We start from the raw sequence: 22,491 nt of genomic DNA, 5'->3' as shown, positions 1-22,491 counted from the left end.
TAGTATATGGAGCCCAAAGCTGAATCCCATATTCAAGATGTGACCTTACAAGGGATTTATAAAGGGATCAGAAAGGAGGGGGGCTGAAAAGACATCCCACCACTGCCACCATTTTTTATTTTTTAACCCTCCACCCAAACTATAGGTGAAACCAACTTCATTTCAGATGAAATTGCGCTCTTATTGTGGTTTGGGGTTAATCTCCATCATGAGCTCCAACCTTTAAATGGAATCTGTCACCAGTGACCTCCCTACTGTTCACATAGGCACATAGCTGTGGTTCACCTGATTTAAAATTCAGTTTTTCTTTTGTTGATCTGAGGCTCCGTTCCAGAGTTACGGTACTATTTCTCAATATGCAAATTAGTCCTTTTGTGCACTGAGGGCGTCACCATTGCTCTTGTTGCACCCACGCTTCACCTCTGTGTCCAGCCCCTCTCTCGCAGATTTAATTGACCGGGCCAAACAGTGGCAAAGCAGCCAGGGAGAACAATGGTGACACTTCAGATTTAAAGTATCATAACTCTGGAACGGCACCTCCAGATTAAAAGAAACACAGCATTTAGATCATGTGGGCTACAGCTATGTGTCTATGCAAACAGTGTGATCGGGAGGTTGCCCTTTAACGTCCTTTTGCTTTACAGCTCTAGGTGCGCTAATTGGGAGCCCACTGAAGTATTTCCACTGGTTCATCCATCTCTATATGAAGGCTTTGGGATTTTATTTTATGGTCTAGTAGTTTCTTTATGGATGATGAAAACTTGTTTCTAAAATACATTCCCAGATATGTTGCACCATCCAGCACATACTGTGGTTAATGTTTTATAATCCAAATGGTATTTTTGTGATCATATCCTTCAGCACAAACATTGCTCCCGTTGAGTCTTCTATTCTTCACCCTCAGCACAATACATGGAACTGCTTCTTGTTTAATAATAATAATGACGCTCATTGCTGCTCCTGTGAATGAGCTCCTAGTGGTATAATTACTGCAAACTGTGAGTTCAGATTAAATAACGACGTGAATATTATAAGCCAAATGAGTCGTTCCACTTGTAGGTTGCCTCCTAGTCATTCAGTTTTCTGTAATGCACGAAATCCCTGAGCTGACCTGTACTGCAGTAGTGTGGTTCAACTCAGAAACTACAAGAATTTTTTAAAATTAAAGCTTGATGCAAGGAAGAATCTAAACATATCCCGGCTATTAAAGTTTGACTTTAATATTACATTTTAACAATTGGTCAGGGGAGATGGCTCAAAAGTTAATTGCGGTGTGATATAGAAGGACCTTATGCAGTGCTGTAGCTCGAGGACCAGCATGTTTCAGCAAACCACTTTGGTACTGTGAGCTGATTCTTTGCCCTAGGTGAAAGAAAGCCTTACTATGGCTCTGGGGTATGATAGGTGAGCAACTGATGAACTAGAATTCCAACGCCGATTGCATGGCCTCATATAGCACAACTGTATCTTGAACAGTAGTTGTGCTGCGTTTAATGGCGAGTGCCTTGGTCACGGCATTTAGATACAGGGCTAAGGGTACTTTTCACACTTGCGTTTTTCTTTTTCGGCATAGAGTTCCGTCACCGGGGCTCTATACCGGAAAAGAACTGATCAGTTTTATCCCCATGCATTCTGAATGGAGATTAATCCGTTTAGTTTGCATCAGGATGTCTTCAGTTTAGTCGTTTTGACTGATCAGGCAAAAGAGAAAACCGCAGCATGCTACGGTTTTCTCTCCGGCGAAAAAAACGGAAGACTTGCCTGAATGCCGGATCCGTCATTTTTTTCCCATAGGAATGTATTCGCGCCGGATCCGGCATTCAGAATGTCGGATCCGTCCTTCCGGCCTGCGCATGCGCAGACCTGTAAAAATGTACAAGACCGATCCGTCTGTCCGCATGACAAGCGGAGAGACGGATCCGTCCTTGCAATGCATTGTGAGACTGATCCGCATCCCAATCCGTCTCACAAATGCTTTCAGTCAGCGGCGGATCCGGCGGGCAGTTCTAAAGACGGAACTGCCCGCCGGATCACACTGCCGCAAGTGTGAAAGTAGCCTAAGGCGCCAAATTGAAACTTTGCACTTGGTTATGGAAAGCCTAGCTAAGAATGCGTTATGGCTACTATTGGGTTAGTGATGATGGCAGGCCTCAAGTGAAGAATAACTATCCTTCATCTAATGTTTGGTGTTGGAACTATTTGAAATGTAATGCATGCAAAAACCAATTGGTACCCTAGGGTGGAACAGAAAATAAGAGAATTGCTCTGATAGCTACTATGATCATTACTTTTTATTAATGAGGCCAAAGGGGTAAGGACTTTGCTTCAACAAGTCAATCCTGTTCTTAGGCTTCATTCACATCTCTATTCGGAGATCTGTCGCAAATGCAATAGTTTTTATGTGGCCAAAATCTGGCATTTATACCATGTAGTGGACAGATCACTGCAGGACCTCATTGCAGTGAATGGGGATCCAGCGGTGAAGTAGAGAATCTGGCAGGCTGCTCTGTGCCGGAACAGCCTGCCAGATCTCCTAACAGAAATGTGACCAAGGCTTTACCCTAGTATTCTCAGATTCACGCATAAAGATTCTAAACTTTGAATGTAAAATCCATGTTTGATAGATGGACATTGTTCCTTATCTGATCTGAGAAATAGGAAGGTTCTGCACTTTATTGTATCTTAATAATATCACAGTAAGAAATGGGCAAAGATGCCCAAGTGAAATGTCTATCTCTACCATTATCTTAAACTTATGACCTCAAACCACCTCTGCCCATGGGCACATTCCCACAGCTGTAGTTTTGATGGATGGATTTAATCCCATTGACATAAAGTAGTGAAACTTTTTTTTTGGGGGGGGGGGGGGTTGTTTTCTACAATGCTATGTTAAGTTCCAGTTTGGGTGAAAACGTACAGATGAAACATGGGCAAAAGTAGGACTATGGAAATGCTTTCTCCATCCTTATGTTCTCCTGCTATCCAATCTTTTACATATATACTGAGTATGATTGAAAAATGATGTTTAGGTTGTTCCCATAGAACTGCATGTGGCACATACTAAACCCTGTGTTGCTAACTAGTCTAATGCATGTGCAGATTGAGAAATCCCATCATTCTGACATGTTCATTGTACGGGGAGATAAAGTGGGGCACTCGGTAATGCATGTTTTGACTCCTAAACTTTTCCACTCTGTTTGGTTTGTGCATGTTCTTTACAGTAGTAGATGTATTTCAGTATGCTAATGTTGGGCTTTTGGGGGCTAATGGACAAAAATGGTAGGCTACAGAATTGCTATCTTTCTCTCGTACCCAGAACGTGCAATGCAGACGCAGACAAACGCAGGAGCCATCGCCGGGGGGGTAATTGGGGGGATTCTGGTCCTACTCCTTCTGGCTGCCATCATCTTCATCGTCATCAAAAGAGGAGGTCTACAGAGCAAAAAGGATCGTGGAACTTACAATTCCAAGCCCAGAGCATTTGGCACTGGCAAATCAACTGAGCAGTTCAACTACCAAGATGACGGGGAGTTGGACAAACCCCTCAAAGGCCCAGTTCCCATGAGAGACAGTGGACTAAGCCCCTCGTTGGGAGATGAGGACGACGATGAGGAGGAAAGGATGAAATACAAAGTACTTGAAGATGATGAGGAAGAAGAACGATTCAATGAGGTGGGGCCCATGTTGCAACTTAGACCTCATCATCCAATTGACTCTTACCTGGATGATGACATGGAGTCACAGACTGATGGCTCTATAATCTCCAGGACTGCTGTGTATGTGTGAACACTCCTGATGATAACTGAGTACGTATCCAATACTGAACACACGGACTGCAGAGTGTTTACATCTGTCCCAGTGATATGAATTGTAGAGTATTTGGAACTCTACCCATCCTTATTCAACCATTCACCTGGACTTTACTCTCATTGACCATGAGCCATTTGGACTGTAAAGTACATATGCATTAGGAATATCACCATTATTTAACTTTTGCTCTTCAGTCAGGTATGTGCGATCCCCTTCACACACTCAAGTATATACAAACTCCAGTACACCATTGCTTAAATGACAGCTCCTTCAGAACTCCTTAGATACACTCCATTAAACTATGGTGAACAAGTATGTTCCCTTCACCTGCCTACTAGACTACAAAGATCTTCTGCTCTTCCTTCCACAGAATATCCAGGACTATTGAGACATATGACTGTTTTGAAATATGGACTTCCCTATCCTGCTGGGCATTTTAGGTACCCCTCATTATTTCAGGGGGCTGGGTAAGGTATAGGAAGTCACTCTGACCTTACACGTGAACTTGTCGTGCCAGGATATAGTTGCCACTTGCAGTTTTTAGGGATATCTGCAAAGTGTGCACTAATTTCCTTTTTAAAGGGGGTTTGCACTAAATAGTAATGAAGTTATAAAGGATAATATGAAGAAAATTGAGCCTTGAGATAATGGGGTGGGTTGGGGGATGGGTTGTTTTAAATTTCTGCTATTATTTTTTTTGTATTTCTGTAAGAAAAGAAGAAAATTTTAATAAATATCATGTAAAAATTACTTGTTTTTCAATTATTACAGATTTTTATGAATTGTTGAAGATTTTAAAGACCATTTACATTTAGAAGTCCATCAATCTTTATAGTATCTTCTTAGTTGTATCTGTTTCTGGGAAAGCTGGGTAACGACCAATATGCTCTCTATTACAGCTTCCACAATGGTTTTCACCCAATTCTTCTAGACTCCTGAATAGCAAACGGGCCAGTTACTCAAGGACTTCTATGTCAATTTCCTCACAGAATTTTGAGGGAAAATGATCTTTTAAGTTACTTTAAATTTTAATCTTTTCAGACCAAATTTATGCCAGACAGAACTATTAAACATGACTGCCTTGTTGCTGTAGAATTGGGACTCCTTTATCAAAACTGTCTAATTGTAAAACTTGCCTTGTTGCCCATAGCAACCAATCATAATGCAGTTTTAATTTTTCCTCAGCAGCTTTAGAAATCCAAAGCTAAGAACTGATTGGCTATGATTGGTTGTTGTGGGCAACAGTTCCATCTTCTTTTTAATCAGACAGCTTTGATAAATGAGGCCCAACTTTCTTATTTTACTGTATGGCACAGATTTATTTCTGTTACCCATACCATACAAACAAATCGCAGCACAGCTTTCATTTCTTATACTTCTCTCAAAAATGAAAGCTGTGCTGTGAATGGTTGATTTAGACAACAGATACTTCCTTTTTCTTTTAAGACCGGTTCACATGGTGAAATTTTGGTGCGGATACCGTGACAAAATTACTGCAGCGGACGTGTGATGTCTACCTCCCGTTGTTCTCAATGGGAGGCAGTGCTGCAGTTCCCTTCTTGGTACAGTGTCCAGGCGGATCCAGTTTGAAGCTACGTTGAATGTCTGCTCCCGGTTTAACAGTGTAAGTGGAGCGGAGTCCGGTTATGTAATTTTAATTTTCATATCTACTCGTATTCCCACTCTGTTCTCCGACAAACCAGCAGTAAAATACATTTAGAGGACTCCTGTGCTCATGTACATAATGGAGAGGACTCTGAGGAGTCCTCTCAAGGCATTTTACTGCTGGTTTGTGGGACCACAGTGAGTATGAAGATAGAAATTACATAACCGGACCTGGTACCACTTACACTATTCACTGCTTACTCTAGTTTGGGGGGAGGAGTTGGAGCTGACACATTCCCTTTTAATGATGGATATAGTGGTTACAAAATGCCATAGCTGTACTGTTGGTAAAAAGCAGATAACGTTCATGAACACATTGGGACAGATTTATAAAGACTGATGCAAAGGAAAACGGGCTTAGTTCCCGATAACAACCAATCAGATTGGTTTCTATGGGCAGCTCAGCCGGTTTGCCTTTACACCAGTTTGATAAATCTCCCCCAGTATCTAAAATCTAAAATGTAAGCTACTAGGCTCCTAAAATATAGACACAAAAAAGATTTCAAAATTTTGGATGGAGTCTCCTTTTTAAACTGTAGATAACCCTTACTCCACAGCAGAAATGCATCGGCAGTGTACGATTATCTTGATCACTGACATGTCATTTGCGATGACACCACCTGAGTGGTTATTTAGCGGGAGTTGGCTCCCAGGCCTGCCATAGTAAAGTTTGTATAGAGCCCTGGAAACACCCTGGGCCTTAATAAAGTGAACAGAAAGGTTTTAAAAATACAAAAAAGTTAAAAATTCTAATCGCCCCTTTCTCCCACTTTAGATATAAAAATAAAAACCCTATCGCTGGTATGTCTGCATATAAAAAAATTCTTAATTTTTTAAAAAAGTATATAAAATAATTTAATCTGTAATGAGTAACAGAAAAAGAACGAAAAATTGGCTAAATTCTGTTCCTAATTATATGGAATATCAAATGGTGCCATTAGAAGTACAACTTTGTCCCACAAAAAAAACAAGGATTCATAAAACTGTCAACAGAAAAAACAGGGACATTTATCAAAACTGGTGTACCCATATGCCCCTCGGCTAAGCCCTGCGCCCTTATCACAGCACTTCAGAAAAGTGCAGAGAAGCTTAAAACGTAAGATTATTGGGCAAATGTGGCGTGCGCCATAATTTGCTACTTTTTTTAACTCCACAATCGTGGTGTAAAACCATTACTAAATTTCCCCCTATAAGCTTTAAAGACTGTGAGTAAAAGACAAAAAGGAAAAAATTTAATATAAAAACTGTTTAGAACGGAAAGTGGTTAGTTTATATATAATTCAGACTCCAATTCCACCCAAGTGGACGCATTTTCAGAAAGGTATGGCACATATTTAAGAGACATCCTAGCAAAACTGGAAATGGGTCCACATTCCATCATGACCATCTTCAGCAGCAAGTGAGTTCAGGGCATGAAAAGCTTGTGGTTATGGTTCATGCTATGTTCAAGTCTTTCATCCTTCCTTAAAGTCCTAATGTTCTGACTGCAGTTTTTCCACTAATCTCTCCGTTCTTCTCCTGTCTGCTGCTCACCTCTGAGTAACGATGGCCCTTCCTTTAGGGTAGGTTCACAGTTTTTTTTAAAAGGAGGTTTTGAGTCAGATTTTTATTTTATTTTTTTATTGCAGGTTTTTCAGCCAAAGCCAAAAGTGGATCAAGCAGGAAGCAGAATATAAGTCCTTCCTTCATATTTTTGATTCCTTTCGAATCTACCTCTGGCTTTGGCTGAAAAACCTGCAGGAAAGTCTGCCTCAAAACCTGCTCCAAAAAACTCAATGTGAACCTACCGTTAAAGGGAAATAACTATTGGAAGAAAGCAAATGTAGCAGTCACACCCAGGCCTTGGTGCCCGAGGTCCAAAGACCACTCTACTGTATAGAAAGCCACCAGTATTTAATGATTAACTATCAATTTTGCATCTGAGCTCGGGAACATAAAGTAACACCTCTGCCCAGAAGCCTTTTATAATGTTTCCTTTTAGCATGAAATTTATTATAACTTTTATTTTAAGAGACACCATTCAGCAGTGGATACATATGTTAATTTATTGCTTGGAAACTGTCTCTCTAAATGTATGAAGTGCCCTTTAAGGATGTGTCAAACATGTCAGTCTGAATGGTCAGGGTTTTCTGCTCTTATACTTCTTTTTTTTCTTTCTCTCTTTCTCGGTCTATTTCTTTCTTTTCAAACAGGTTTATAGAGGATAATATCTCTGTTTTGGCCTCTGGTGGACTTCTGTATTATCGCTTCGTATATATTACAGTTTGTATGGACCTGTAATGCATCTATCTGCATGATACCTAATTATATTTCTTTGTTTTTCTGTTCCTCTTTTGGTTCCACTTTCATTGTTCTATTTTTTATTTTTTATTCGCTCTTGCATTTACTTTTTCCTTCCCCTCTGAGTCTTCATTCTTCATTCTTTTTTGATTATTTTATCTTTAGTCCTTTACCCTCTCACTTTCTTTTATTCTATTCATTAACTTTTTAGGCTACTTTCACACTCGCGTTTTGGCTTTCCGTTTCTGAGATCCATTCAGGGCTCTCACAAGCGGTCCAAAACAGAACAGTTCTGCCCTAATGCATTCTGAATGGAAAAGGATCCGCTCAGAATGCATCAGTTTTCCTCCGTTCAGTCTCCATTCCGCTCTGGAGGCGGACACCAAAACGCTGCCTGCAGCGTTTTGCTGTCCGCTTGACGAAACTAAGGCTACTTTCACACTAGCGTTCAGAGACGATCAGTCTGGTGTCTGCACAGACGGATCCGCTCCTATATTGTAGACATTTGGATCCATTCAGAACGGATCCGTCTGCATTATAGTTTAGAAAAAATTCTAAGTCTGAAAGTTGTTCAGACGGATCCGTCCAGACTTTACATTGAAAGTCAATGGGGGACGGATCCGTTTGAAAATTGAGCCATAGTGTCAACTTCAAACGGATCCGTCCCCATTGACTTACATTGTAAGTCTGGACGGATCCGTTTGCCTCCGCCTGCTGAGCGGAGGCTGAACGCTGCCAGACTGATGCATTCTGAGAGGATCCGCATCCACTCAGAATGCTTTGGGGCTGTACGGATGCGTTCGGGGCCGCTTGTGAGACCCTTCAAACGGAGCTCACAAGCGGAGCCCCGACGCTAGTGTGAAAGTAGCCTTAGCCAAAACTGATTCATCCTGGCACACAATGTAAGTCAATGGGGACAGATCTGTTTTCTCTGACACCATTTGGCACAATAGAAAACTGATCTGTCTCCCATTGACTTTCAATGGCGTTCATGACTGATCCGTCTTGGCTATGTTACAGATAATACAAACTGATGCGTTTATGACTGAAGCATGCGGTTGTATTATTGTAACGGATCCGTTTTTACAGAGCCATGATGGTTCTGCCCAAAACACGAGTGTGAAAGTAGCCTTACTCTTCCATCTCCTCTTTCCCTTCCCCACTCTGTTCAATCTATCTCTAATGCTTTCTTTTCCTCCCCTCTTACACTTCTTTCTCTTTCCTTTCCCTCTCTCTTACCTTCTTATCCTCCCACTTAGCGCTCTTTCACACAAGCTTTATCTCAGTGATTTTGTAGTAAAAAGATCAGAGACCCATGGAGCATTATCAATCATGTTAATTCTTCATGTCTCTGCTGTCCGGAGCGGGGCTTGGCTGTCTTTCACGCAGTGGGTTCCACCCACGGGATCCGCTCGTGTGAAAGAGCCCTTACACTTCCCTTTCTCTCTTCCATCTATTTCTCATTCCTTTCTCCTCTAACCACTTTCTTATCCCCTGGATTTGGGTGGGTACTATCTCTCCTTGGTCGGTGTGAGGAGACTTATAGGCCATACATGCTCTTCTGAAATTCTGGAATTTCTTCTCATCCTCTTACACTTCCTTTTCTTTCCTTTCCCATCTCAGTCTTCCTTGTCCTCAGTCCCTTCCCCCTCTCATTCGGCATAACACGTACAATTTGACAATACAGGGAAGTCTGTCTAATTTATTTTCACGTTGTATGAATCCAGCTGGTTAATATCAAATTATCCTCATGTGATTGGAGGAAACAAATCTGTTTTTTATCTAAATAAATCCTTTGGTCAATTATCTCTTACCAGAGAGAAAAATCTATGGTGTAAGCAATGCAGACAATAAGCTAATAGGGCTCTTTCAGACAAGCCGTCTAAGGCCTCATGCACACAACCTTTCCGTTTTTTGCATTCCGCAAATTGCGGATCCACAAAACGCTGAAGCCGCCCGTGTGCCTTTTGCAATTTGCGGAATGGAACATACGGCCCATTGTAGAAATGCCTATTCTTGTTCGCAAAACAGACAAGAATAGGACATGTTTTTTTTTTTTTTTGCGGGGCCACGGAACGGAGCAACGGATGCGGACAGCATTGAAGTAAATGGGTCCGCATCCGAGCTGCCAAAACTGTGGCTCGGATGCGGACCCAAACAACGGCCGTGTGCATGAGGCCTAAAACTAGTCCATTTTTCCCGCCAGTAAACACAGATGATCTTTTGAATGGACTACATATGAATGATGATCTTGCCCTGTCTATTTTTATTTATTTTTTTAATCAGAAACTCGTTTTCTTGAATGAGTGAGTCTTGTGTGAAAAGCAGAACTGGCTGCTGCTTGGTGTGATTTTTCTCTGCATGGACCAACACACGTGATTTTCCCTATTCATTATAATAGGTCAGTGTGGTGTTCATTCTACACTTGGACAGCACTCAGACGTGCGCATCACCCGTCTGAATGAGCCCTTAGTACAGCAATGGCCAACCTGCGGCTCTCCAGCTGTTGTAAAACTGCAACTCCCACCATGCCCTGCTGTAGGCTGATGGCTGTAGGCTATCTGGGCATGCTGGGAGTTGTAGTTTTGCAACAGCTGGAGAGCCGCAGGTTGGCCAGCCCTGCCTTAGTATTTAACAGGCCATAGGACCACAGTCATTAGGATCACAAGTGTAAACACTCGATTTGCTTGTGAAAATCGGTCTTTTCCGGAATAAGAATTTCTGATCCATTGCAGAAATTCCTTGGATGGCTGCTTGATGCCCTCTTAATATGTATGAAAACTGTTGCCAAGTATACACTGTGCTGCAGGCTCTGGGCGTATTATAGATCTTTATTCCTAGGGAAAAAAAACACGTAATTGCTCCAATTTAGTTGAGCTCTGTTGTATCATTGCCAAATATCTATACGGCTCTGAATACTTTTGTATTAGTGTCACTGAGGAGATGGGCGGTTTTTATTTCTGTTACTTGCTCCGCCAGGGATTGAGCACTTGCTGTGTTTAGTAAGAATTTCATGCTTTAGACAATTAAGAGAAGTTAAGTCTATAGAAATGGTGCTTCTTATTTCTCAGTGGAGATACAAACTTGACTTGAATGTATCAAAAGTATTTGGATCTTGTTTGAATTCATACTAAAGCTCATGGTGCAATGGTATGTCAACATGTAGGCTACTGTAAGCAATGGGCAATAGCAACCTGAGGTGAAGCAGGAATACCTACTGCCAAAGTTGCTGTCAGAGTTGACTATTTATCTCCATGGCATAAATGGGTTGTAATGAGAAAAACATTGCTTCCTTCTAAAATGGGTGGCACATATGACCATAGCTTATGGCAGTGATGGCTAACCTCTGGCACTCCAGCTCTGTTGAAACCACGACTCCCAGCATGCTCCATTCATTTCTATGGAGTTCTGAGAACAGCCAAGCAAGTGTACATCTTGGGAGTTGTAGTTTTACCACGGCTGGAGTGCCGGAGGTTAGCCATCACAGGCTTATGGTAGTGCATTTCAGCCTCGTTCAACTGAATGTCGCAATACCAGATGCAGGTCATGGACAAGGCTAGCACTGTTTTTTGAGGAAAGTTGCCATGCTTTATTTAATCCCATAATGTTCAAACCACGATTTTCCTTGGTGTAGCTGTAGGCCTCCACATCCAAGGTATCTCAAATGACAATCCATTTGGCATATTCTGGTCTGGTATACATACGCACACCTTGTTTCTACTGTATAGGAAAGCATTATCTTTACTATACTGAGGAATCCAGTAAAATATATAGATACCATATGGTGTGTGTGTATACATACATACATACATACATACATACATACATCCATCTATCTCCCCAACGGAAGCTATATGTCATGGGCTGCTCCATATGTATGCTGTTGACCAATACAGCTTAAGGTCTAGTTCCAGTATTTTAATCAGTGATTTTCATCAGTGATTGTGAGCCAAAACCAGGAGTGGAGTCTACAGAAATGACATAATGGAAAGTTTTGCACCCATTCTATGTTTCTCACCTGCATCTGGTTTTGGCTTGCAATCACTGATGGAAATTACTAACCAAATCACTGACATGTGAACGAGGCCTAAGATGTTTATAAAACCGTTTTCCTGTGGCTTAGCACTGAACTTTAGGGATCACTTGTTGGGTATACAGCAGTAAGGAAGCTGAATTAGAGTGCCCTTGAAAATTAATGCAATGGTTAGCAGGAAATTGATGCTCTTAGGGCATCTATCTGATGTCTTGAAAGGGGTGCCAAGTTATTGGTACAGAGCTGCAATACCAGACACAAAGGTGAACAAGGGTGGAGCTGTTCCTGGTTAACGTCCGGGAGGTGGTTCTATATCTCTGAATGGATGTTCCTGAACGTCCATTCAGAGACTGCAGCTGCATGCTAATCGTGCAGCTGCAGATCGGGTTGCCCGCTGTCAGTGACAGCAGGGCAACCCTTAGAGAAGGCAGGGACAGTGCCCAGGTGTCCCTGCCTTCTAGATCACTGTATACGCAGTGCTCACCGAGCGCTGTGAATACAGTGCTGGAAGCACTATGCGCTTCCTGTATCGGCCCGGCAGTCATGTGATCGCCGGGGCCGGGAGAGTGCAGGAGCTGTGAGGTCTTTCAGAGACCTCGATCAGCCCTGCACTGAGGCTGTACAGCGCTGTATTGCACTGTGCAGCCTCTCTGGGGGGTGTATTTCACCTGTAACTGGGGCTACTATGTCAGCCCCAGTTACAGGAGAAATCAACAGTGGAGAAAAAAAAATGAAGTTAAATGTCCCCCAGAGGTCTTGTATGACCTTTTATGGGGGACAAAATGTGTTAAAAAAACAGAATAAAAAAGTGTTTCACATGTAAAAAAAAAAATTTAAAAAAATTCCCCAAGTAAGGAATACTTTTTTTCTATTTTTTAAATAGACATATTTGGTATTGCCGCGTCCGTGACTGTCTGCTCTATAAATATATTACATGATCGACAGTCCAATAAACACCATTAAAAAAAGTGTAAAAAAAACCCAATTTTTGTCACTTTACATCACAAAAAGTGCAACACCAAGTGATCAAAAAGGCGTATGTCCCACAAAATGGTACCAATAAAACAGTCCCCTCATCCCGGAAAAAATGAGCCCCTACATAAGAAAATCGCTCAAAAAATAAAAAGTATAGCTCTCAGAACATGGACATATTAAAACATAATTTTTTGTTTCAAAAATGCTATTGTGTAATTTTAAATAGGAAAAAGTATACATATTAGGTATCGTCACGTCCGTAACGATCTGCTCTATAAAAATGTCACTTGACCGAACCCCTCAGGTGAACGCTGTAAAAGTGAATAAATAAAAACTGTGCTAACAATTTTTTTTGGTCCCCTTGCCCCATAAAGTGGTATAATGAATGATCGAAAAATCATATGTACCCAAAAATAGTACTAATAAAACTGGCACCTTATGCCCTAGTTTCCAAAATGGGGTCACTTCTTGGGAGTTTCTACTGTAAGGGTGCATCAGGGGGGCTTCAAATGGGACATGGCATCAAAAAACCATGAGGCGCTCCTTTTCTTCTGCCCTGCCGTGTGCCCATACAGCAGTTTATGACCACATGTGGGGTGTTTCTGTAAACCACAGATTCTGGGTAATAAATATTGAGTTTTGTTTGGCTGTTAACCATCGATGTGTTAAAAAAAAAATTGGATTAAAATGGAAAAATCTGTCAAAGTGAAATTTTTAAATTTGATCTCCATTTTCCTTTAATTCTTGTGGAACGCCTAAAGGATTAACAAAGTTTGTAAAATCTGTTTTTAAGTTACTTGAGGGGTGTAGTTTCTACAATGGGGTCATTTATGGGGATATCCACTATGTAGGCCCCACAAAGTGACTTCAGACCTGAACTGGTCCTTAAAAAGTGGGTTTTGGCAATTTTCGTAAAAAATTTTAAGAATTGCTTTGAAACTTCTAAGCCTTCTAATGTCCTAAAAAAATAAAATGACAGTTCCAAAATGATACCAACATAAAGTAGACATATGGGGAATGTTAAGTAATAAATATTTTATGAGTTATCACTTTTCTGTTTTAAAAGCGGAGAAATGGAAATTTTGAAAATTGCGAATTTTTAAAAATTTGGGGTAAATTTGGGATTTTTTTCATAAATAAAGGTGAAATATATTGACTCAAATTTATGACTATCATGAAGTACAATGTGTTACGAGAAAACAATTTCTGAATGGCTTGGATAAGTGAAAGCGTTCCAAAGTTATTACCACATAAAGTGAGATATATCAGATTTGTAAAGTTAGGCCTGGTCAGGAAGGGGGCAAATGGCCCAGATGTGAAGTGGTTAAAAATGCACCTTTTGTTTTTAATCCTGGACAACCCCTTTTAATGAAAAATGTTTCCTTAATCCCAATATACTAAATGATTGTATTTGATCATTTTAGCAGTAAGAACATTCCATTAAAGGGGACCTAAACCTTCACTGAAAGCACAGAAGGGGCTTCCATGCTGCAATATGGAACAGCTAGTTTCACACTCTACCTCTGAGGTTCTGCTGAACGTAATCTAGATCACTGCAGAACACTGTGGACATCGAAGTTTACTTCAGTTCAACTGAGGAAAGGGGGTATGGGTTTTGTGGCTGTTCTATGGCCAACCGAAAGAAGCCTACATTTAATACTGGTTTCTGGTGACTCTAGAAAAGCTGACTTCCAAGTTTACTTGGCACTCCATGGAGTTTTTCTGGACATGTAATGCTAAACCCCTAACAATATTCTTCTGACATCCAAGCTCAGTTGCCTCCATACATTTTGAACTCCTTAATTTTCAGCATTTGTCATGTGATCCCATTCTGACAACTAATCCAAATATTAGGGTAATTTCACATCTGCGGCTGTCCTGTCCAGCAGGCTATTCCAGCATAAAATACAGAGCATCGTCCAGACAAAAACAATAGCTTGCAGTGTTTTTTGTCTGGCTGATGCACTGCATATTTACCATGTAATGGCCAGATCTCTGCCGGACCTCATTATGGTCAATGGGGTCCAGCGGGCAGGCAGCAATATCCGCAAATGCCAGATCCAGAAACTCCAGCAGGCAGTTCTCTGCCTGAACAGCCTGCCAGATAGCTCTGCCGCAGATGTGAAACTTTCCTTATTCTGTGAAGGTAGACAAGTATTTCCTCAGCGGAAACTACAGGAATATATAATCGCCTATGAAATCCCTCCTGACAGCTCTGACATCTCCTCTCCCTACCAAGCTCCACATTCCTTATTTCTCTGTATGTTTCCCATGTGAAAAGTACTGCTGAAGGTGAAACTTTCAACGTGAAAATGCAGTCCAGTCTGCGGCATGTTACAGAGCAGGAAGAGCTGAGCAGATATGTAGTTTTAAGGGAAAAGATGTTTCATTTACATCTCTGCTGCTTCTGCGCTTAGGAGTCATGTGGGCGGTCCTATCCAGTGATTGACATCTATCTTTGTATGTCACACTAGAACGGACTTCCCACTGAACTCGTAAGTTCGAAATGAGCAGAGATTTAAATAAATAAATTAGGTTTACTGGATTTTTTTCCCATAAAACTATATATCAATCTGCTCCACTCCTGCTCTATAACGTGCTACAGACTGAATTGCATTTTCATAGTGACAGATTCACTATAGTTTTGGTCCAATCTTATAGTGCAGGAGGGCAGTGATATACCACTTACACATACAGTTGACTTCACACTGCCCTCCCCTGCCTCCTGCTTGCAAGAGCTGACAGGGAGAAAGTTATCACGAGCAGGAGGCAGGTGAGACGGACTGAAGCTGGATCACATAGGAATAAACAGACTTTTTCAGTGAGTTAGGTGAAAGACGTTCTGTTACTGATGTATCACTTCTTGCCCTTAAGACATGAAGAGGGCATTGGCTATTTGCTCAGTCCCCTTAACTCCACAATCCTCTTACCCCCAACCCCACACCCTAACCCAGGAAATAAACACACCACACCACTGCTTGGATTTAATCGGCCACAGCAGCCGTTTATTGAAATAAATACAAACATATATAACATAAGTTAACCAATGACGAGGGAGGTCCTAGAAGCCCCAATAACTCCATAAACGCTGGAACACCTGCGTCTCCATCTTGCCCCCAGCCGTTGAACCCAGCTCGGAGGCAGCAACTGATGGACGCGTAATTAGTTCCTACCAGCTCCTCAATGAGAGTCCAGCCCCTCCCGCGGGGCCCTCCCATCCTCAGGTACCACCATATTCCTCCACTTCAAGGACCTCCCCCGCCTCCACGACTGCCGCGACATACAACACACCAACACTCCCCTACCTCCCTTTCAAATAGGGCCGGGTGGGTGGGCGTTCCGCTCCCCTGGCCGCACTGTCCTCACTTCCGCCTTCTTCCTCAGTCACCGCTCTGGCCACGCCCCCCGCCGCCCTGGCAACTCGCGCCTCTTCACCTGTACCGCCTCCACAACCAACTAACCCTTTCCTCACCTGTCCTTCACCGCCAAGCCTCTTCATGCGCATCCTCCCCCACCGCTGCGCTCCAGTCCGGCCTGACTTACAGAATAGCATGTGCAGAGTAATGGGACTCTGTCCCATCTGTCTCTGGCAAGCAAGGGTCTTCATGGAAAATGTAGGCTTTATTAGAGGAACTGTATCAGAGGGAAGAAGGAATCAAAATAGCAGATGGGTCATCTGCTATTTTGATTCCTTCTTCCCTCTGATACAGGCACATTAACAAAAACTGGTATACACTAGGCACACACACAAACATTTACATTATTTTTTAATAATGGCTTAAGCTGCACTATATGGACAAACTGGAGTGCTTCCACTAAGAGACCATCAACATAACTTTATAAAATTTCACATGCTGCTTATTGCACTTTAAACCGAGTACCTAAGTAAAATATGAGGAGGTAGACAGAGCTTCTTGCTTCATAATTTACATAAATGCAGGCAAGCAACATTACTGACAATCCCAGCGTGAGTCAATGTCATAATGTTCAAATCAAACAGCCCTTAGAAATCCATCTTGAGGAACTCCTCTGATCTCTGGGGAAACATTGCTTTACTTTATATGTGATAATATAAATGCTGCTGAAATGACTCTGTGGCTTGGATGAAAGCCTGAAAAACTGTAGCCTGTATGATGAATGCTTTGGGGGATAGTGTGGACATTCTGTGCTTCGTGAGTCACTATCAACTTTCTTGCTCCTTGCTGATTCCCCTGATGACTAAGACTTTCTAAAGATATAGATATGTAGACGTAGCAGCACAGAGTTTGAGATTTGGCATAATTAATGGCTATATTGGTTCTGTAGTTCTTGGTTTTATTAAAGGTTATCGTGATGCACAAAGAGTTAAATGATTAATTCAGCTGTGCCATATTTGAAATTTTCAAATAGTCTAGTAGTTCCTGGAAAGTTCCCTGATGATAATACCAATGTTTTTTTTGCTTATAATGCAGTGGTATGTATAGAACAGAATAGGAAGTAGTCCTGTAGACAATGGTCCTTCTAAAATATCTCTACCTTCCTGAATAAAGGTGCTGTCTGTGATTCCAAAAATACTGGAATCTTTAAGAATAAGACTATAACATACTGTGGTCTTCTGTCTCTCATCACTACCGTTTGCCTTCCACCCCTTTTAATGTCATATAAACATGTCATCCAATGGCTACATATAGGACAGTGCTTCACTATGGGCATCATTGTGGTAAGACATGACATTCCATAGGTCAAAACAATCACATTTCAGATTCTTGAGGTGGAATAAATGGTTTTGTTACCAAAGACAAGAATACAAATAAAGAAAAAAAATGAGAAGAGGAAGGCAGACAAGGAGAGCTTTTGTAACAATTTAGATATTATTTTTAGGGAGATGACTAGGAGACCCACATCCCATATCTTATAATGGTACTTATCGTGTATCCAACAATGAGAAGAGGCTTCTTTGGCTTTGGTGGTAGTTTGTGAGATTCTCATGCTGTGGGTTATATACTGTATACCACTTTTTATGATTTCTCCTTCCACTGGGTATTACAGGTTCCAGCTGAGGGAATAATACTTTAAACAGATGACCAGGCAGTTCATAGTTCCATCAGAGCCAGAGGTTGTCATAACATGACTGAAGAAGGCAGGGAGATGGATATCTGCATTGGTCCAGATTGAGCCACTGGTCCAGATTCACTTAAAATTTTTACCAGCATGGCAAAAGTAAAAGTGGCTAAGGCTGGGAGATAGCAGCTATTTCTACTAAGATCAACATTCTAAAGTGGTCTTGTAAGCATAACTCTTTTCTATATACCCTATTAGATTTTATGGGTGTAATAGAGGGGGACCAACCTCTATTGTTTCAAATGGAGACCCAGAAGCTATAAGCCACTCTCACCTTAATTGACCCGACCCATAAATGTATTACACAGATTGGCCATCCATTTGTATGCAGTACTACATGTATGGCCATCTGAAGCTTCTCCAGTTTCTGAAATCAAAATGCAGTTGTCTTCATCTTCTTCTTTTTTTTGTTAAAGGGGTTTTCCCAGACTTCTAGACGCATCTAAACGATGGGGGTCCGACACCCAGAACCCCCGCCGATCAGCTGTTTAAGAAGGCAGCGGCGCTTGCAGCAGCGCCGCAGACTTCTCTCAGCTTTTCTTAGGCCAGTGACGATACGTTCATCTCTCATGTTACCTAGGTGCAGTTCTGCCCCTTAGGGCTCTTTAACACGAGCGGATCCCATGCGTGGAATCCGCTGCGTGAAAGAGTGTCAAGCCCTGTTCAGAACAGCAGAGACACGGAGCATTAACATGATTGATAATGCTCTTTGCCTGTCTGTGACCTTTTTACTACAAAATCACTGTGACCATTTTATCTCACTGTGATTTTGTAGTAAAAAGATCACAAAGAGGCACGGAGCATTTTCAATTATGTTAATGCTCAGTGTCTCTGCTGTGCGGAACGGGGCTTGGCACTCTATCACGCAGCATATTACCCACATGGCATCCGCTCGTGTGAAAGTGCCCTAAAAAGGGAATGGGCTAAATGCGATACCAAGCACAGCCACTATACAATGTTTTGCGCTGTACTTGGTAAACGCTGAGAAGGCCGCGTGCTCACTGGTGCCTTCTCACACAGCTGATTGGCAGGGGTCCTGGGTGACTGACCCCCACAGATCAGATACTGATTACCTATCCTGATAACACAAAGTATATTATAACATTGTACAAGGAAGGCCACACAGCAACCTCTCCCTACACTGGCAAAACACTGAATGTAAAATGGTGGCCAGATCAGGTTTATTTATAAGGTAGGGGGTATGTCCATGTGCTGAAACATCTCAATTGGCTGTCCTGTACCACCTGATGGATGTGTCATGGGTCAAAGTTCTTCACAATGTAAGGTCATCAGTCCTAAAGTCTTGGAAAACCCTTTTAATTGCTGTTTTATCAGTATGCAAATTTCTACTTTGCCGTACATATATCTTAAAGTCTGCTGAGACAGATTTCTTTGTGGATAGCTAAAAATCTCACTAAGTTGCTAATGGGCAGAATTCCATCTCTATTCACCAGCCATATGCTGCTCCTCTTCAGTGCCCAGCAATGCTCTAGCTTGCTGGTAATTAGCAAAAATAGGCAATGGAATATCTTCGTTTGGAGTTTGAGAACATCCCAGTTCCCAAACTTTTCAGTGCCTTTTCTCGGCTAATCAAGTATAAATTCAATTTTTATTTTTATTTTTTGCTGTTTATGCTAAGATTTAGGTAATGGCATGCAATAGGCTCTGTAAATTTGTATTACATTTTTTATATCCAATTTTTTCAAATTTATAGTGCTTTTTTTAGATACTGATAATACTTATTGTTTTTACTTGCTCTGCTTTGTGGAGAAATAAGAAGAACTTAACTGCTCTCAAAGGTAAGAAAATTCAGGACACGTGTCCTTCAAATGCAGGTGAAGTAATCATGGTTCTGCATATGAATAATAATGGCCAAATTAGTCAAGAATAACTGATATAAACTAGAACTGATGAATGAGGTCAAGAGCAGTCCGTTAATGCTTTGAACAGCCCATTGTATCAAGGAGCCTTGTTCTAATAAGAACTGTTGATTCAAGAGAGTGACTGTTTATCTGATGTGTAGGTCACATTTCGGTTCCACACATACTGTACAATAGGAGGTATTTCTCTGTTTCTTAAGTACATGGACTAATAGTCTACAGATCAACCAACAATTTAAGATGCCTGATCCTTTGATATTAATTTGCATTAGCTAAGAGTATATCTGAACTGTATGGAAGGTGGTGCAGATCAGTAGCTGTAGCTTCCAGGCACCTCTTATAGCATATACTGTATCTTGTCAGAGGCCAGGATAAAAATCTGCCTTATTTCACTTGATATTCACTGGCAATAGAGAATCCGTCAGCCTTCACAATTGTTGGTGGATCCTGGTAATACTGGGAAGATCCACTTAAGTTGCCTTTGGTCAACTTAATGGCTTGTCCAATAGTAAAAAAAACATGGCTGATCTCTTCCAGAAACAGTTCCACCCCTGTTCATGAGTTGGGCTTTGTATTGCATCTCGGGTCCGTTAAAGTGAAAGCTGCAATACTGCACACAACCTGTGGACAGGTGTGATGTTGTTTTAGGGAAATAAAGGCAGCTTGTTTTTCTAATCCTTGGTCAAGTACTTTAACTGATTTGGGGACAACCTATGGTAATTTTAGACTGCTTGATGTGGGCCTATAACCAGCACTGTTCCACAGTATAACAAGTGCCTTCACAGTGATTGGTGGATAGTGTATTGGGGATGAACGATCCTTACTATGAGCTTTCATCATCAATACACTTCTCAGCCGACAGCACATCCCCCTATTTACAAGTGCTGCCAACAAGTGAGCATTTTTATACTTGCATAAAAAAAATCCAATTAGTGGCAAATGAGTGGTTTGTTGGCTGATCGTTACTCTGTGTTTAAATTAGGCAATTATCGGGAACGAGTGTTCTTATGAACAATCATTGGCCCATGTAGAAATGCCCTGTCCCCATATGACAAATTATGATGAGGGAAAGAAGGACTGGGCATAGTATAATTTAACAGTGGTGTCTGTCAGTGAAGTTCCTCTCTTCTCACCTCTGCTCATTGAAATAAACAGGGAAACTCAACCAATCTGTTCATATTTTTATGGTGAAGTGTTGGATGATATCAGTCAGCAGTTATTTCAAATGTAAATGTGAAGAAAGGATAATGCTTTTATAGTTAATTGCTAGTGATAAATAAATGTGCATATTCTACTAAGGTTAGGTTCCCATTTAGATGCTGGGAGAACATTTGATTTCCCTTCAGCAACATACACCCTTCCACATGGCATTTGTCTGTATGTGACTCATTATGCAATTGGTGACCCATAATTTCCTTAAGGGCTCTTGAACACAAATGTCCTGCAGTCTAGCCATCTTGCAACATTAGATGTTTGGGGTAGAGTATGTCATCAAACTTACCATCACCAATCTCTCATCTTTGACACAGAGAAACCAAACACATCTGGAGCCGGTACCACAGGTGGCATCATTGGGGGAATCATAGCTGGTATAGTTGGTATAGCAGTAGCAGCCACAGTGATAATGATATGTCGACAACAACAAAGGAATCAGACTGCCAAAGATGAGGAAGAGTAAGTGCAAATCATAATCAGTGGATATCATGTTTTTTTGTTTTTTTTTTTGTTCTTCAGCACTGTGAGATAAGATGTGAGGTTCTACTTGTATTTCTCCAATTCTGTAATTCCCACCACATACATGTTTTGCTTGAGTATCATGCAGTTTTGTAAAGGCCCTAAATACCCTATAGAAATTTCATTGACCGGTTCCTAGGTTAGTTCATTTGATATTAGCCATCCCTCCTGAGGAGAGTAGTTACTCACCAGATTGAGCAGAGAATCTCAGGATTGGTACATACTAGATCCAGCTCACTGGTAATGCTATCAGTGGTAAAAGATTTGGTACACTCAGATGTAGAGGTTGGTCCAGGGTCTCCCAAATTGACATTATGCAGCTTTAAGTCATCGTGGGAGTCCTTGGAGTGTTAGCCCCTGGAGTTTACAATACCACATTGTTACCCCAGTTTAATTGCCTGTTATTTTAGGCAAAGATTATACACTGGTCATGATTAACCGTAAAATGTCCATCTTATCCATAAGATGTAATATCTCAAAACAAAAACGCTAGACTTAAAGGGGTTATCCCATCTTAGACAATGGGGGCATATCGCTAGGATATGCCCGCATTGTCTGATAGGTGCGGGTCCCACCTCTGGGACCCGCACCTACAAGGAGAACGGAGCGGAGAAAGTTGAGGAGGGCGCACTGCGCATGCGCAGCCGCCCTCCATTCATTTCTATGGAGTCGCCAAAAATAGCAGAGCCAGCCGTTGGCCCCATAGAAATGAATGGGAGCGGTAGCCGCGCATGCACGGTGCGATCCCATTCACTTCAATAGGAGAGGCGGGAGCTGCGCCTGGTGGTGGATGGACCCCGGGAAACCCGGGGTCCTCCAACCGCAACTCTCCCCGGCTTCGTTCTCCTTGTAGGTGCGGGTCCCGGAGGTGGGACCTGCACCTATCAGACAATGGGGGCATATCCTAGCGATATGCCCCCATTGTCTAAGATGGGATAACCCCTTTAAAGATGCACCAAGTTTATCAGACAACACTCAACATTTGATAAACTTGGCACAAATTATAGAAATGCA

At 41.7% G+C, this 22,491-nt stretch overlaps 1 protein-coding gene across 2 annotated transcripts in view; it reads left to right on the top strand.

The window, feature by feature from the left end:
* The window catches only part of NECTIN2 (nectin cell adhesion molecule 2), a 91,561-nt gene that overhangs the window by 47,305 nt on the left and 21,765 nt on the right, over window positions 1–22,491 (top strand). Inside the window, exon 6 of one of the 2 annotated variants that reach the window (XM_040434233.1) lies at window positions 21,273–21,417. In XM_040434233.1, coding sequence (XP_040290167.1) covers window positions 21,273–21,417 — 145 coding nt within the window. Of the gene's footprint in view, window positions 1–3,316; window positions 4,482–21,272; window positions 21,418–22,491 lie in introns of those variants that run through there. The other variant, XM_040434243.1, reaches the window with a different exon arrangement.

The sequence above is a fragment of the Bufo bufo genome, chromosome 1 (genome assembly GCF_905171765.1).
Source record: "Bufo bufo chromosome 1, aBufBuf1.1, whole genome shotgun sequence".
NCBI lineage: Eukaryota > Metazoa > Chordata > Amphibia > Anura > Bufonidae > Bufo > Bufo bufo.
This window is presented reverse-complemented; position numbering and strand designations above follow the sequence as displayed.